At 45.1% G+C, this 14,140-nt stretch overlaps 4 protein-coding genes across 4 annotated transcripts in view; 3 read left to right on the plus strand and 1 right to left on the minus strand.

The window, feature by feature from the left end:
- The window catches only part of dmac2 (distal membrane arm assembly component 2), a 3,557-nt gene extending 589 nt beyond the window's left edge, over positions 1–2,968 (plus strand). Inside the window, exons 2-6 of the mRNA XM_084466594.1 lie at positions 255–454; positions 1,053–1,133; positions 1,475–1,614; positions 1,782–1,941; positions 2,506–2,968. Coding sequence (XP_084322720.1) covers positions 255–454; positions 1,053–1,133; positions 1,475–1,614; positions 1,782–1,941; positions 2,506–2,707 — 783 coding nt within the window. The 3' untranslated portion in view covers positions 2,708–2,968. The remainder of the gene's footprint in view (positions 1–254; positions 455–1,052; positions 1,134–1,474; positions 1,615–1,781; positions 1,942–2,505) is intronic.
- LOC311341747 (uncharacterized protein) overlaps positions 1–14,140 on the minus strand; it is a gene marked incomplete at its 5' end in the record, with an annotated part of 386,212 nt that overhangs the window by 255,494 nt on the left and 116,578 nt on the right.
- The window catches only part of LOC311341753 (uncharacterized protein), a 361,346-nt gene that overhangs the window by 222,700 nt on the left and 124,506 nt on the right, over positions 1–14,140 (plus strand). The window lies entirely within an intron of this gene.
- On the plus strand, positions 3,593–13,264 carry sirt2 (sirtuin 2 (silent mating type information regulation 2, homolog) 2). The gene is made up of 16 exons (XM_084466575.1): positions 3,593–3,760; positions 3,877–3,929; positions 4,985–5,033; positions 5,236–5,346; positions 5,601–5,642; positions 5,764–5,870; positions 6,283–6,339; positions 6,716–6,784; positions 6,904–7,033; positions 7,168–7,227; positions 7,439–7,494; positions 7,742–7,818; positions 8,062–8,113; positions 8,233–8,300; positions 8,606–8,672; positions 11,634–13,264. The coding sequence occupies exons 1-16, from the start codon at positions 3,745–3,747 to the stop codon at positions 11,796–11,798; spliced, it is 1,179 nt and encodes a 392-aa protein (XP_084322701.1). The 5' UTR covers positions 3,593–3,744; the 3' UTR covers positions 11,799–13,264.

Consider the following 14,140-nt stretch of genomic DNA (forward strand, 5'->3'; position numbering starts at 1 on the left):
GCCTGTTAAGCCCTTTGAGACTGTACCAGTGATTAAGGGCTATACAAATAAAATCAAATTGAATTGAAATAGAACAAGCAGGTTTCAACCGCTTCAGTACACACATGACTTATTTTTCATTGTTTAAGGCCGTTTCATTGAGGTACATTGGCATGGTTATCGATCGAAACAAGTTGTGTTTATTGACTGGAGACGTATTTCAGTTATCTGGACCATCGGTTTGACTTTTCCTTCTCACGTCGTCTACCTCCCAGCCCTTGCGGCGACTCTGTAAGCTGGCCTCTCTCCATGCGTGTGTGAGGAGGAGGAGGCTGTGGAGTTCCAGCGGGGCGACGACGCCCCCGTCGCTGTACGACAGGCTGCTGCTGGCTCTCACGCAGCGCTTCTACGACGTTGAGATTCTCCTCAACTGGAGGAGTCGGTTAAAGAGCCAGGCACTGCAAAAAAAGAACGCGTAAGTGATGAAACCGCACCGTTAACTCATGGATAACTCACATGTTCACCACCTGATTCAGCGTGTGTGTGTGGTCCATGTACACAATGATATCAGGGATAAAACGGTGTGTCGTGGGAAAGGTCAACCATCTGTATCCGAAGAATTACGTTTAGATGGATGGATGGATGGATGGCTAGACTGACAGACCTACATGGATGAAATGTACTCATTGATCCTAGTCATTAGTTTTTGATGCTTCCATCAAACACTGGACTTTCTGTGATTTTAGCAGATTTTATGAATGGTTTGTATTATGGGAGTTATGAACATGACTCAATGTCTAATGCTTGGGTTGACAATATAAACATAGGTCACTGTGTGTATAAGAGCTTAACCCCATTGGAACATGAACGTTTGAACAGTGCACAGTGCACAACAGTGTTTTATACAGACCAAGCAATACACATCCTTAGGGTTGGGGAAAATTATGAGATGCATAGCTGACTGCTGATCAATGAAAGACGAGTGTCTTGAATTGTGTTTCTTTTTTTTAAGACGCTGACAAAGCACACGTGATAAGTGTTTGATGTTCATATAATCACTTTTGTCTTTCCAGTTACTACCATTACACCCAGGAGCACTATGGAGATAATGTAGCGTCGGCGTACTTCATCCTGAATATGCAGGGGGCATTTAGGTTGGTACCTCTTTCACTTGATGCATATCGCTTCTCTTTTTGAACGATTCTAACAATTTCAAGACCAGCGATGACCTTTTACCGAAGAAGTTCTCTTTATTGTTATTCAAGCAGACTTGATTCTCGGATGGTCTTATATGAAACACACACACACACTTCTCCTTACGGTGTGTGTGGTTAATTTAATCGGATAGTATTCCCTTTGTGACAAAGTTCCCTATGTTACGAATGAATTGACCAAAGTTCAGTTCAGAACTGCTCAAATGAAAGACGATTGCTATAATTGATAAAAAAAAAAAAAACAGAACATTCTCCCACAGAGTACCATGTTGTCTCCTCAGGTATGCGGGCCAGTCAGAGTGGTTCCGCTCGGACAGCAGCGGCAAATTTAGCTGGGACTTTGTGAACCAGAGAGACTCCTTGTTGGAGGAAGTGGACTTGGGCCACACGGTCATCAACCAAATGGGGCTGGGGAACTTGGGTAAATGAACATTTGCTTTCTCTTCTTTATAATATGTTTTTTCTTCTTCTTCTTCTTCTTCTGTGAAATCTTTTTTCCAAGTGGATTTTAATTAATTAGCAGTTTGAGTGCCGTCTGGGGTCACGCTCACCTTTTGGTCCTCCCTCGTGTGCGCTGTGTTCCGTCAGCGGGGAACCCGCTGCGCACCCTGTCGCTGCGCGGCTGCCGTGAGGTGGACGACTGGGCGCTGGCCAGGCTCCACGTGTTCCAGGACACGCTGGAGGAGCTGGACGTCTCCTGCTGCCCGCACATCACCGTAGGAGGGCTAGCGGCGCTGAGGAACCTCAAGTGAGCTCATGCACCCACGCTCACTGGGGGGGTGGGGGGGGCTGGGGGTGGGGGGGGCTGTACGCTCAGCAGGGGTAGCATATAGGGTCAGAGGTCAGAGGACACTCAGGTTCATCATATGGCGAGCTTTATGGATTATTATTGGATTAATGTGACAATCTAGTCACACTCACTCACAAACTCATTCACTCATTCACTCATCAAGTTACTTGATTTTACTTGGGAATTATTTGAATACTGGCAACTATTCAAATAGTATCTAATATCTAGATTTATTTATAGATATAGATCTCTCTCTATATAAAAAAAAAAAAATATATATATATATATATATATATATTTAAAATAAAATATACCTTAAAACCTAACCCTAGCCTATTACAATTCAAATAGTAACTATTCAAATAAATATTAGAAACTAAGTAGTCAAATATTAACACCAGTAGCATTAAACTAGTGACTAGTACGTCCCATTGATGATAATGGGCAAAACTCATGTCCGTGTTCATTTTGATTTCTGTGTGTGTGTGCGTGTGCGCGTGCGTGTGTGTGTGTGTGTTGCAGGGGCCTGCGTCGGCTGGACGTGTCGTCTCTGCCCGGGCTGTGCAGCCCCGGTCTGGTGGTCATCATGCTGGAGGAGATGCTGCCCCTCTGCCGAGTCACCGCCACGGGCTACGACCTCAGCCTCACGCAGCCGCCGGGCGCGAACGGAGAGGAGGACCAGGAGGACCAGAGGGAGGTCAAACAGAGTCTCGGCCAGGGGTAGCACCATGGCACGATGGGGGCCAGGGGGGGGGGTGCCCTCAGGTCGGAGAATCAGAGGAGCCGGTCCCAGGGAGCCAGGGTGGGGATCTGCGTGTAGGTTTGAATCCCGTTAAAAAATGCACATCAGGGGCCGTCCTCCATGCTGCAGCGGCTGTAGGCTGGGGGGGGGGGGGGGGTCATGAGGGGTCACCACTCATGTAAGGTGGTCAGGAGAGTCATCGGAATTGGATAATTGTTGCAGTGAGATTGACTGTACAGGATGGTTGTGATGTTGTCTGTGTATTTATTAGATCACAAAATCGGAATGTGTATTTTGTAAATAATGTGAAAATAAAGAATTCGTCATGTTGGACACTTTCACTTTGTCTTCTTTATTGTCTGTACCTGTAAAATGTGTATCTAACAGACCACCGTGAGGTCTGTAATATTTCCAAAAGACTTTTGGAAGCGTATTACTGAGGCATAAGCCTCTCCTCAAATCCCTTTTGAGTAGATGGCTTTGTGTCGCAGTGAATAACAGACCCGATGGCAGGTTGAAGGGAACCAAGTAGGAGCGGGACGTGGTGATTAATGACAAGAAATAACTTACCTTGTATGTATGTTTTTTTTTTATATATATACACTTGGCAGTTACAACACAGATGATTTAGCAGCTTCTGCTAATCCAAACCACTCGGTTTTCAGTGCAGACATTGATCATGAGAGTAAAGAACGCATTATAATTGTTAAAGTAAAATAAAATAAAAAGGGGTTCTTGATAAATAATCGAAACTGTAAAACAAACGCCAACATCAATTCAGAGAAAAGCCTGCGGAACAAATGCCCTTGCCCTGCAACAACCGACCCGGAACTTTTACGTGACGGACAATAACAACCGAGTCCGACCAACAAGCAGGAGGCGATTGATGGGAATCTGATATCGAACCCGCGTCTGTCTTATTGTCAGTAGGACTACTGCCGTGTCGGTAAAGACGTCGGCTTGAGCAGGCGTGCGTGTGTAGAGATTAGGACAGCTGTGGACATATCAGGGCCGAATCGATGTCTGATGCTGCAGGTATTGGGGGGTGTCCTCCGTGAAATGTCATCGGGTTTGTGTTCGACTGAGCTGTGATCGTTAGCCTAGCCCCCATAATGTGTGTGTTGTTGTTGTTTTTTATTCGCATTTTATAGAATTTCCCCAGAAGGAAGAAACGGAGGACGTCACACCCGAGGAAGAACAAGGGGTAATCATATTATTTTTAAAAAGAGATTAATACAATTAGGCTGGCCTAGTAAAACATTTGGCTTCATGCAAGAACATCTGCGGTATTGAAGTCTTAACTAGGTCTTACTAACTTACCTACTACTCTTACTACTACTAACTAACCTGGCCTACCTAAGTTACCACTCGAGTACGAGTTTGCCACGTCAGATTAAGCAAACGATCCTAATATTCCTAAAAGTACAGGAGATGCCCCTACATGTTCCATGAACGTGATGAACCCCCACGTCATAGTAAATGAACAAGCGCGTTCATGATGCAGTGAATAGACCTCTGAAGAATAAGTCCCGCCTCCGAGGCTCCCGGTTCCCTCGGTCAAATGTCTATGGGGAATAACATGGGGTTTATGAATGATCGTACATAGCAAACTCTGTACGTGGCGAAGAAGCAAAAGCTGCGTCACGTTTTGAACTACACACATTTTCCATCTGGTTTCGACTGGCTTTTTGGATTGTCGGTGCCGTTAAAGTAGTAAACGATTATAAATGCTATTTTAACGGCACCGACAATCCAAAAAGCCAGTCGAAACTACATGGAAAATGTGTGTAGTTAAAAACGTGACGCAGCTTTTACTTCTTCGCCACCTACATAGTTTGTTATGTACGATCATTCATAAACCCCATGTTATTCCCCATAGACATTTGACCGAGGGAACCGGGAGCCTCGGAGGGCGGGACTTATTCTTCAGAGGTCTATATATTTTGCCCCATACATACAATATCAGGGCGGGGCGAAAACCTCCCCAACTCAGAAGAACCCCCACACAGCTTCATCATTGAGATATCATTCAACCAGCCAAGATAGATAGATATTTTATTTAATCCTTGCAGAAAAGTGTACTGCGCCATACAGTCAAAGCCAAGGAATAGGTGTTTGTTCGCCTCTGCCAACTGTGATTCGTTAAACGCTCACGATTGACGCCCAGCGGTTCTTGCACGAGGCCCTGTTTCATTCTCTGTGAACATTTGTATTAACGTCACATACAGTAGTGACACCCAGCTTTTGATTCCTTTGCAGAACCAATCAGAAGACAGCAGCGAGGACGAAGGGGCCGGGGCGACAGAGAGTAGGCCGTCCCATATTTAAGAGCTCCCCTCCGTTATGAATGAGTGAATGCATGCATGTATGAATGCATTAATTAGTCCCCTTTGCAGCTCAAGATCAATTATACTTTGTTCTTCACGCAGGCAATGACAGTTTCATTATTAAATGAAACATGCAAATGTAATTAAACATCAGTACCTTTTTTTTGTGTATTTCTCCCTCAGTGGACTTTCTGCGTAACCTGTTCTCCAGCACCCTGGGCCTTGGCTCGGTGGAGAAGGTTCTAGATGAGCTGAACCTGGAGGGGGTAGCGCGTTACATACAGAGTGGGAAATGTAAGTCTCAGCATGTATTGTGTGTGTGTGTGTGTGTGTGTGTGTGTGTGTGTGTGTGTGTGTGTGTGTGTGTGTGTGTGTGTGTGTGTGTGTGTGTGTGTGTGTGTGTGTGTGTGTGTGTGTGTGTGTGTGTGTGGATAATATACCTCATCATCTTTCAGTGTCCCACTCAGCATAGTGGTGGGGGCTATTGTCTTTCCAAACACCGTTAATATTCCGCTTGATGACGGAGTTGTGTGGTCCTGCCCTGACAGGTAAAAACATCGTCTGCATGGTGGGAGCAGGGATATCCACCTGTGAGTATGAGCAGTATGTGATCTTGGTATGATGTGGCATATCTTCAGGCAAGGCGATTTGGTACAGTCATCTTATCGTTTCTGAAATGTTGTGTCTTCTGCTTCCCTTTCCCGTCTTTAGCGGCTGGGATTCCCGACTTTCGGTCCCCGGGGACCGGTCTCTATGCCAACCTGCAGAAATATAACCTGCCGTATCCAGAGGCCATCTTCCAGATCGACTACTTCAAGGTCAGGAACGACCCATATGGATTTTTATTTCATCAGCCTTAGCCGACGACCGATACGCCGATTTTCTTGAGCCGATGTTTGGAGCCGATACTGCTTTTGCTCCCTCAATTTACATCATAAAAATGACACGATGATGATTACAAATGTTACATGTCTCAATTTAAAAATGGAACATTTATTGACCTGTCTGTAAATCATGCCGGGGGAAAAAAAGAAAAATATTTTAAAAATCTATACTATCGGCTGGCCGATATGTCGGTCGATTCCTACTAAAAGGTGCAGTCAGCATGACCGTAGAAAAAAAGAACGCTATTGGAATCACTTTGACCTACTGGGACAAATGAAGGAAGTGGGGTTGCCTCTTGGTCCCCCCCGTTAAAAGGCTCTCATCTTTCTGTCTCTGCCTCCTCAGAAACATCCGGAGCCCTTCTTTGCCCTGGCTAGGGAGCTCTACCCAGGACAGTTTAAGGTGAACACAGCCTCATTCCATCTCCAGCCACCGGTTCACTCTTGTCTCTGGCTCCAGTTCACTAGGAGACAAGCGATTGGAAGTTATAAGTAATGGCGGATTATTGTACGTTTTATGCTTTCTTATTAGCATTGAGTTCTCAAATGTGTTAATGCTTATGCTTTTTACATCCCTGACCAGGTTAACACTTTCAAATTATTACAATTGAGAAGAATATTCCAACACATACTGGTGCAACCACTCCCTTTTTGTATTTCGGTATATTGACTTTTAACGTGATAACAACATTCGATAACGTGACTTTTAAGCTGGCAAAATGCATTTGAGGAATATTGATCTTCTCCTTTCCGGTGGATAACTGTCTGCGGTTGTTCAGCCTACAGTGTGTCACTACTTCATGAAGATGCTGAAGGACAAGGGACTGCTCCGGCGCTGCTACTCACAGGTAAAAGCACAGCACTGAGCGACGAGCAAGTGATTGCTCATCAATGAAATAAGAATGCTAAACCATTCACCGGTCAAAAGAGAATGCACTGTTGAGACTTTGATCGCCCCCCCCGGCAGAACATCGACACCCTGGAGCGGGTGGCCGGTCTGGAGGGAGATGACCTGATCGAGGCTCATGGAACGTTCTTCACCTCCCACTGCGTCAGCTTCTCCTGCCGCAAAGAGTACAACCTGGAGTGGATGAAAGGTGTGTGCGGTGATGCCGGTAGTGGTGCCTCATATCTCATCTGAATGGTTCATATGGTCCGTGTTTTAAGTTTAGCTGAATGTCTTATGCCTCCTAATGTCGCCGTGTCCCCCCCCCCCCCCTCGGGACTGCAGAGAAGATCTTCTCTGACGACATCCCTAAGTGTGACAAGTGCAGGAGTCTGGTCAAGCCAGGTGAGTCACTCTCTTAATGTTCATACGTCCATATTATGGTTGGTTCTCGCTCCATGTCCTCTTTGTTGAGTCAATCTCTCTCCACCTCTCTCCGTCTGTCGTCCTACGTGTAACAATTCAATTCAATTCAATTCAAAAAAGCTTTATTGGCATGAGAAATATACATTTGCGTTGCCAAAGCAGGTGTAACTCGGGTCCTCTCTCCCTCCAGATATCGTCTTCTTCGGAGAGAGCCTACCCGTCCGATTTTTCACTTCAATGAAGATGGTGAGAGGCTGTGTGTGTATGTGTGTGTGTTTGTGTTTGTGTCTCTCTTTCTCTATGTTCGTCTCTCTCTGTGTATTTCTCTATTTGTGTGTCTGTGTGTGTGTGTGTGTGTGTGCGTGTGTGTTGCCTGTGACAGCAGTGCTTAGTTATGAATGTAGGATGCAGGCACCAGTGTACAGATACTCACAGGCCCTCACATTCAGACGACTCTTCCTTTTGCTCCTCTGTCTTTGTTTGAAACCCTCAGGACTTCCCACAGTGTGACCTCCTCATCATCATGGGAACGTCCCTGCAGGTCCAGCCTTTCGCCGGTCTAGTGGGCAGGTACTGTTGATCTGAAGCTTCTGCAGCGCATTCATCTGAAGATAATAGTTCCTTGATTTTACTTGGCAGTGCCATAAGGACTGGTTTTGTGTGTGTGTGTGTGTTGGATTGTTTTTTTGAGGCTTCTAAAGTAGCAGAGATGCGAGCCATACCAGTCCATTGTAAACTCACACCAGTCACTATTTTAGTGTCTTTTGGAACGAGGATTTGTCATAAAAGAATGTGTCTCTGTGTGATATATAGAGTTTCCAAGAGCTGCCCCAGACTGCTCATTAACATGGAGAAGGCAGGACAGGTATGTTCGCCTCACAGTTGAATCCCCCAGCATAAACATTGCACTGCTCCTCTGTATATACATCACCAACAACCACCGGATGTGTGTTCGTCTCTCTCTCTCTCTCCCTCTGCCCTCAGGCCGACCCGTTCTTCGGGGTGTTGGACTTCGGGGGAGGGATGGACTTTGACTCGGAAAAGGCTTACAGGTGAGAGAAGCCTGTTGGAAAGAGATTTAGAGTTTGTCTCCTCCCCTCTCTCCCTCTGTGTTAGGGTTAGGGTTACTTTATTTACTCTGTGTCTCTGAAAGAATGGCTTCCACACACACTCTCCTAACTGATTACATCACAGTACCGCGCGTCAATACGTCTGAATCAATCTTAATCATTTTAAAACAAATAAGAAATATTGAAAACTGTAGTTCTTATTAAAGAAGAATCAGAATAACATAATTAGGTTATTGGATTAAATCAGTGCTGTGTGATTCATGCTGGTGTATTTCGGCTCTCTCTAGGGATGTAGCTCACATCAGTACGTGTGACGAGGGCTGTTTGGCACTGGCTGACCTGCTTGGGTGGAAGGTAGGCTGTACAATCGGAACCACAATCTACTTTAGTGCCAAGTCGGTACACCTACAAGAAATTGTGCTTGGTGTTCGTGGCATGACAATAATAATTGACAAAGTAAAGAAACATGTAAATAGAAAGAAGGAAGGTAAACCACAAGTAATGTCAAGTCAAGAAACCTACATTTAAAAGGATGTATCGGATTATCTTTTGTACACGATTATATACAAGATTATTCCTCTACACTCTAATATAAACAAGGAGAGTAGTTCTGGATATGCTCATATATATCAGGTTGTTCATTGGCATTGTCTAAACCAATGAGAGGACAGACACAAAATCGAGGACATTTTATTTGTCACATATGCATAGTAAAGTACGCATGGTGAACTGGTGTTGCGTCAAACTTCCCAGGCAGTGCACAATGCGAGTACAAGAAAAAAATAGTTAAACTATAAAGAAAACGCCAGATAAAAACATTTAAAAAAAGCAGAATATACAAGATAGGTTAGGAGTGTTGAAAATGAACAGTCCCAGTACATTAAATGGCAGTAGTGCAAGGTGTAGTACTTCCATCAAATGTTTAAGAATTCTTGTTCATAGAAAGAAGGCCCCAGTGCAGCTAATGGCAGTGCGTTCAGGCTCACAGCAGAACTGAAAGCAGTCTAAGTGGGGCATCTGAAACCAAAATATCTGGCTTCCCCTAATTTCTGACTTGACATATATTTGGTTTACATGGAAATCCGGCCTCTTGAAGCACGGCTGTGTGTGTGTGTGTGTGTGTGTGTGTGTGTGTGTGTGTGTGTGTGTGTGTGTGTGTGTGTGTGTGTGTGTGTGTGTGTGTGTGTGTGTGTGTGTGTGTGTGTGTGTGTGTGTGTGTGTGTGTGTGTGTGTGTGTGTGTTTCTCTGACTCTCTTTCTTTCTTTCTGACTCTCTCTCTCTTTCTTTCTTTCTCTCTCTGACTCTCTTTCTCTCTCTGACTCTCTCTCTTTCTCTCTCTGACTGTGTGTGTGTGTCTCTCTCTTTCTCTCTCTGACTCTCTCTTTCTTTCTCTGACTCTCTTTCTCTATCTGACTCTCTCTCGTTCTCTCTCTGACTCTCTCTCTTTCTCTCTCTGACTCTCTCTCTTTCACTCTCTGACTCTCTCTCTTTCTCTCTCTGACTCTGTGTGTGTGTGTGTGTGTGTGTGTGTGTGTGTGTCTCTCTCTTTCTCTCTCTGACTCTCTCTCTTTCTCTCGCTGACTGTGTGTGTGTCTGTGTGTGTGTGTGTTTCTTTCTCTGACTCTTTCTTTCTTTCTTTCTTTCTTTCTCTGACTCTCTTTCTTTCTCTGACTCTCTCTCTCTCTCTCTCTCTCTCTCTCTCTCTCTCTCTCTCTCTCTCTCTCTCTCTCTCTCTCTCTGACTGTGTGTGTGTGTCTCTTTCTTTCTCTGACTCTCTCTCTCTCTTTCTTTCTTTCTTTCTCTGACTCTTTCTCTCTCTGACTCTCTTTCTCTCTCTGACTGTGTGTGTGTGTGTCTCTCTCTTTCTTTCTTTCTGACTCTCTCTCTCTTTCTTTCTCTCTCTGACTCTCTTTCTCTCTCTGACTCTCTCTCTTTCTCTCTCTGACTGTGTGTGTGTGTCTCTCTCTTTCTCTCTCTGACTCTCTCTCTCTTTCTTTCTCTGACTCTCTTTCTCTATCTGACTCCCTCTCGTTCTCTCTCTGACTCTCTCTCTCTTTCTCTCTCTGACTCTCTCTCTTTCACTCTCTGACTCTCTCTCTTTCTCTCTCTGACTGTGTGTGTGTGTGTGTGTGTGTGTGTGTGTGTGTCTCTCTCTTTCTCTCTCTGACTCTCTCTTTCTCTCGCTGACTGTGTGTGTGTCTGTGTGTGTGTGTGTTTCTTTCTCTTGACTCTTTCTTTCTTTCTTTCTTTCTTTCTTTCTTTCTTTCTCTGACTCTCTTTCTTTCTCTGACTCTCTTTCTCTCTCTCTCTCTCTCTCTCTCTCTCTCTCTCTCTCTCTCTCTCTCTCTCTCTCTCTCTCTCTCTCTCTCTCTCTCTCTCTCTCTCTCTGACTGTGTGTGTGTGTCTCTTTCTTTCTCTGACTCTCTCTCTCTTTCTTTCTTTCTCTCTCTGACTCTTTCTCTCTCTGACTCTCTTTCTCTCTCTGACTGTGTGTGTGTGTCTCTTTCTTTCTCTGACTCTCTCTCTTTCTTTCTCTGACTCTCTTTCTCTATCTGACTCTCTCTCTTTCTCTCTCTGAGTCTGTGTGTGTGTGTGTCTCTCTCTCTTTCTCTCTCTGACACTCTTTCTCTTTCTGTCTCTGACTCTGTGTGTGTGTGTGTGTCTCTTTCTCTCTCTGACTCTGTGTGTGTGTGTGTGTGTGTGTGTGTGTGTGTGTCTCTCTCTCTTTCTCTCTCTGACTCTCTCTCTTTCTCTCTCTGACTGTGTGTGTGTCTCTCTTTCTTTCTCTGACTCTCTCTTTCTTTCTTTCTCTGACTCTCTTTCTCTATCTGACTCTCTCTCTTTCTCTCTCTGACTCTGTGTGTGTGTGTGTGTGTGTGTGTCTCTCTCTCTCTTTCTCTCTCTGACTCTCTCTCTTTCTCTCTCTGACTGTGTGTGTGTGTCTCTCTTTCTTTCTCTGACTCTCTCACTTTCTTTCTTTCTCTGACTCTTTCTCTATCTGACTCTCTCTCTTTCTCTCTCTGACTGTGTGTGTGTGTGTGTGTGTCTCTCTCTCTTTCTCTCTCTGACTCTCTCTCTTTCTCTCTCTGACTGTGTGTGTGTGTGTGTGTGTGTGTGTGTGTGTGTGTGTGTCTCTCTCTCTTTCTCTCTCTGACTCTCTCTCTTTCTCTCTCTGACTGTGTGTGTGTGTGTGTGTGTGTCTCTCTCTCTTTCTCTCTCTGACTCTCTCTCTTTCTCTCTCTGACTCTCTGTGTGTGTGTGTGTGTCTCTCTCTCTTTCTCTCTCTGACTGTGTGTGTGCGTGTGTGTGTGTCAGGGCGAGCTGGAGGAGCTGGTCAACAGCGAGCACAGCCGTATAGAGGCCGAGGACCAGCAGGCCAAAGCCAGCGGAGCCGCCGCCGCCGCCGCCGCCGCCGCCGAGGCGAGCCCCCCCCCACCACCGCCGCCGCCGTCCGCCCCGGAGGACAAGACCGACCAGTAAACCAACGGTTAAAGTTCCATTTCCCTGGCAACCAGTGACCTATACATACACTGATTGGAGGTCCGTCCTCCTTGCTTGACCAATGGGACGGTGAGATGAGTCCTCCTAGTGTGCGATTGGTTTAGAAGGGTGTTTGCTGTAAGGCGCGGGCGGGCGGGTCTTACCGTCTTGACGGGGTGACGGGGATTCCTTCACAGACACATGTACAGGCTCTGACCTTTTCTTCTCTCGTTTGCACTTTACTACTAAGGACTTTTAGCTCCCACCGTTTTAACAGGAACTCCTTCTGTCTAGCAGTCCCCCCCCCTCCCCTAAATGAGTTTACTCTTGGATTTATATATATATATATATATATATAATTATCTGCATAAATGTGTTTACTTTTAGATGAAATAGTTTACTTTTAGATTCTATATATCTATAGATTCTATATCTATATGGATCTATAGATCTATAGATATAAAAGTAAACTCTTTTTCCAACCCGACGTCCGGTGTGTACGTCCGGAGCCACCGCTCTGACCTGACGGTGGTGTGATCTGAAGCAGAAGCGCGTCTCATCGACGTGAAGCGTTGCCGCCGGTCGAAACAAGGTTCAACACCGGCCACAGTGTGTTCTGAACATTGGTTGAATTCGACATGAAGATATATCTGTTTCTTTCCACTCTGTTTACGCGCTGTATTGAATCTTCTTTGTGAAATGTGGTGTTTTTCTTAAATTATTGTATATTTTAAATAATGCAAAATGGTATTATACAATTATGTATGACTAACAACCATCTAAAGTCAAAAGCGTCCAATCGGGTGCGAGTCTTTGTCTCCTTTTGTGATTTCGGTTTGCGTTCAGACTGATCATGATTATGATAGCTTGGGTTAATGATTGCTTGGGTTTACTTTATGACTGTATTTGGTTTTGCCATGTGTGCTGTGAGCAGTGCACCACATTTCGACCGCAATGTTTTCACTCTGACTGTCTGGAGTGTGTTTATAGACCTCTGAGAACAGGCCAACACTGCAGAGATGATACTGATAATTACATCTTATTATGAGCATATACGCTAACAACAGGAAGCTCTTTATTGTATTTCTTCGTCTTGGTATCTTTTGGGGGGAGGGGGGCTCTGGTGAGGATCGGTTTTATGCGTGAGATGATAATGTCTGCAGGAAATGGCTTTTGTAACAGGAAGTACTAAAACTGGAAGCTGTGATGTGACTCTTGTTGCCACAGAAACGTTGAACCCAAAGCCAACAGGCCGCGTCGCCGGGGCGACCGCTCGCCAGGCGTTCCAAAACCCTGCAAGTCCCAAAAATAAAAAAAAACGCATAATGACTTCCCCTTAGTGCTGACTTCTTCTTTTGTTTATTTTTTAACATTTGACACGCATGCCACACGGGTAGAATGTGAGCTATTGGTGGGGCATCTCTCGCTCGCCCGACAACAAATAAAAAAAGGATGTTGTTCTTGGATGGTGTCTGCGCTGTGGTGATAAAACACAAAAGAGCCTCACTTAAACCACACCTCGGTTCACGCCATTGCACGACGATCACGGACCTGATCGCCTGATGGAAGCGCGCTCGCAATTGAGCTGCACCTCTCGGGTGAACGCTGTGTGTCGTAGTTGACACTCACGTGGGTGGTGCGCTTGTTGTGCTCTGTGTTCCTGAGGGGCTGAGGAGGAGGGGGGGGGGGGGGGGGGCCTGGCCCGGCTCACCTACGTTTAAACTCCACGCGCGGTCACCTCAGCGCTCTGATGCAAGCCAGTCACTGACGGCAGAGAGGTCTTCGAGAGGGAGAGGGAAGGTTGAGAGGGAGGTTGCAACATGCGTGTGGTGTAGAAAGCGCTCACACACAACTTATCTGCCGCGCAGATGTAAGTATGATTTTTTATTTATTTATTTAACATATTAAGAGGTTAGCTTTGGGGAGCATTGTTGGTGTGTGAGTGTGTATCCTTGTGCTTATATGGTATTATGTTTAGTATTTAACTTTTTTATTATGTTTGTATTGTTTGTCATTATTTGTAAGGACCCCCCTCGGAAATGAGGCTATCTCAAGGGGCTATCCTTGAAATAAAGACTAAAGAAAGAATATTTTGTTTATTTATTTATACTTATCTGCAGTTATGTAAGTTCACAGTTAAAATAATGTTTATAACACATCCACTATCCAAAGTATGAGTGAACAATGAACAGAAACCTGATACTAGCCAGAACAAAAAAAAACGATTCTATCCACTCCTATTGTCTTCCCTGTGGTTGAGGGTTGTGTTTAATTTGCGTTGTACTTCTATACAACCGGCCACAGCGCATTGTGTCGGCTTCTGCATGTTGTGTGTCTGCATG

The sequence above is a fragment of the Micromesistius poutassou genome, assembly GCF_964030765.1.
Source record: "Micromesistius poutassou genome assembly, chromosome: 4".
NCBI classification, from domain to species: Eukaryota; Metazoa; Chordata; class Actinopteri; order Gadiformes; family Gadidae; genus Micromesistius; species Micromesistius poutassou.

Coding starts and splice junctions, on each gene's coding strand:
- sirt2 (XM_084466575.1), top strand. Junction 3,930..4,984: donor CACCCGAGGAAGAACAAGGG/GTAATCATATTA, acceptor ATTCCTTTGCAG/AACCAATCAGAAGACAGCAG. Junction 8,114..8,232: donor ACATGGAGAAGGCAGGACAG/GTATGTTCGCCT, acceptor CTCTGCCCTCAG/GCCGACCCGTTCTTCGGGGT.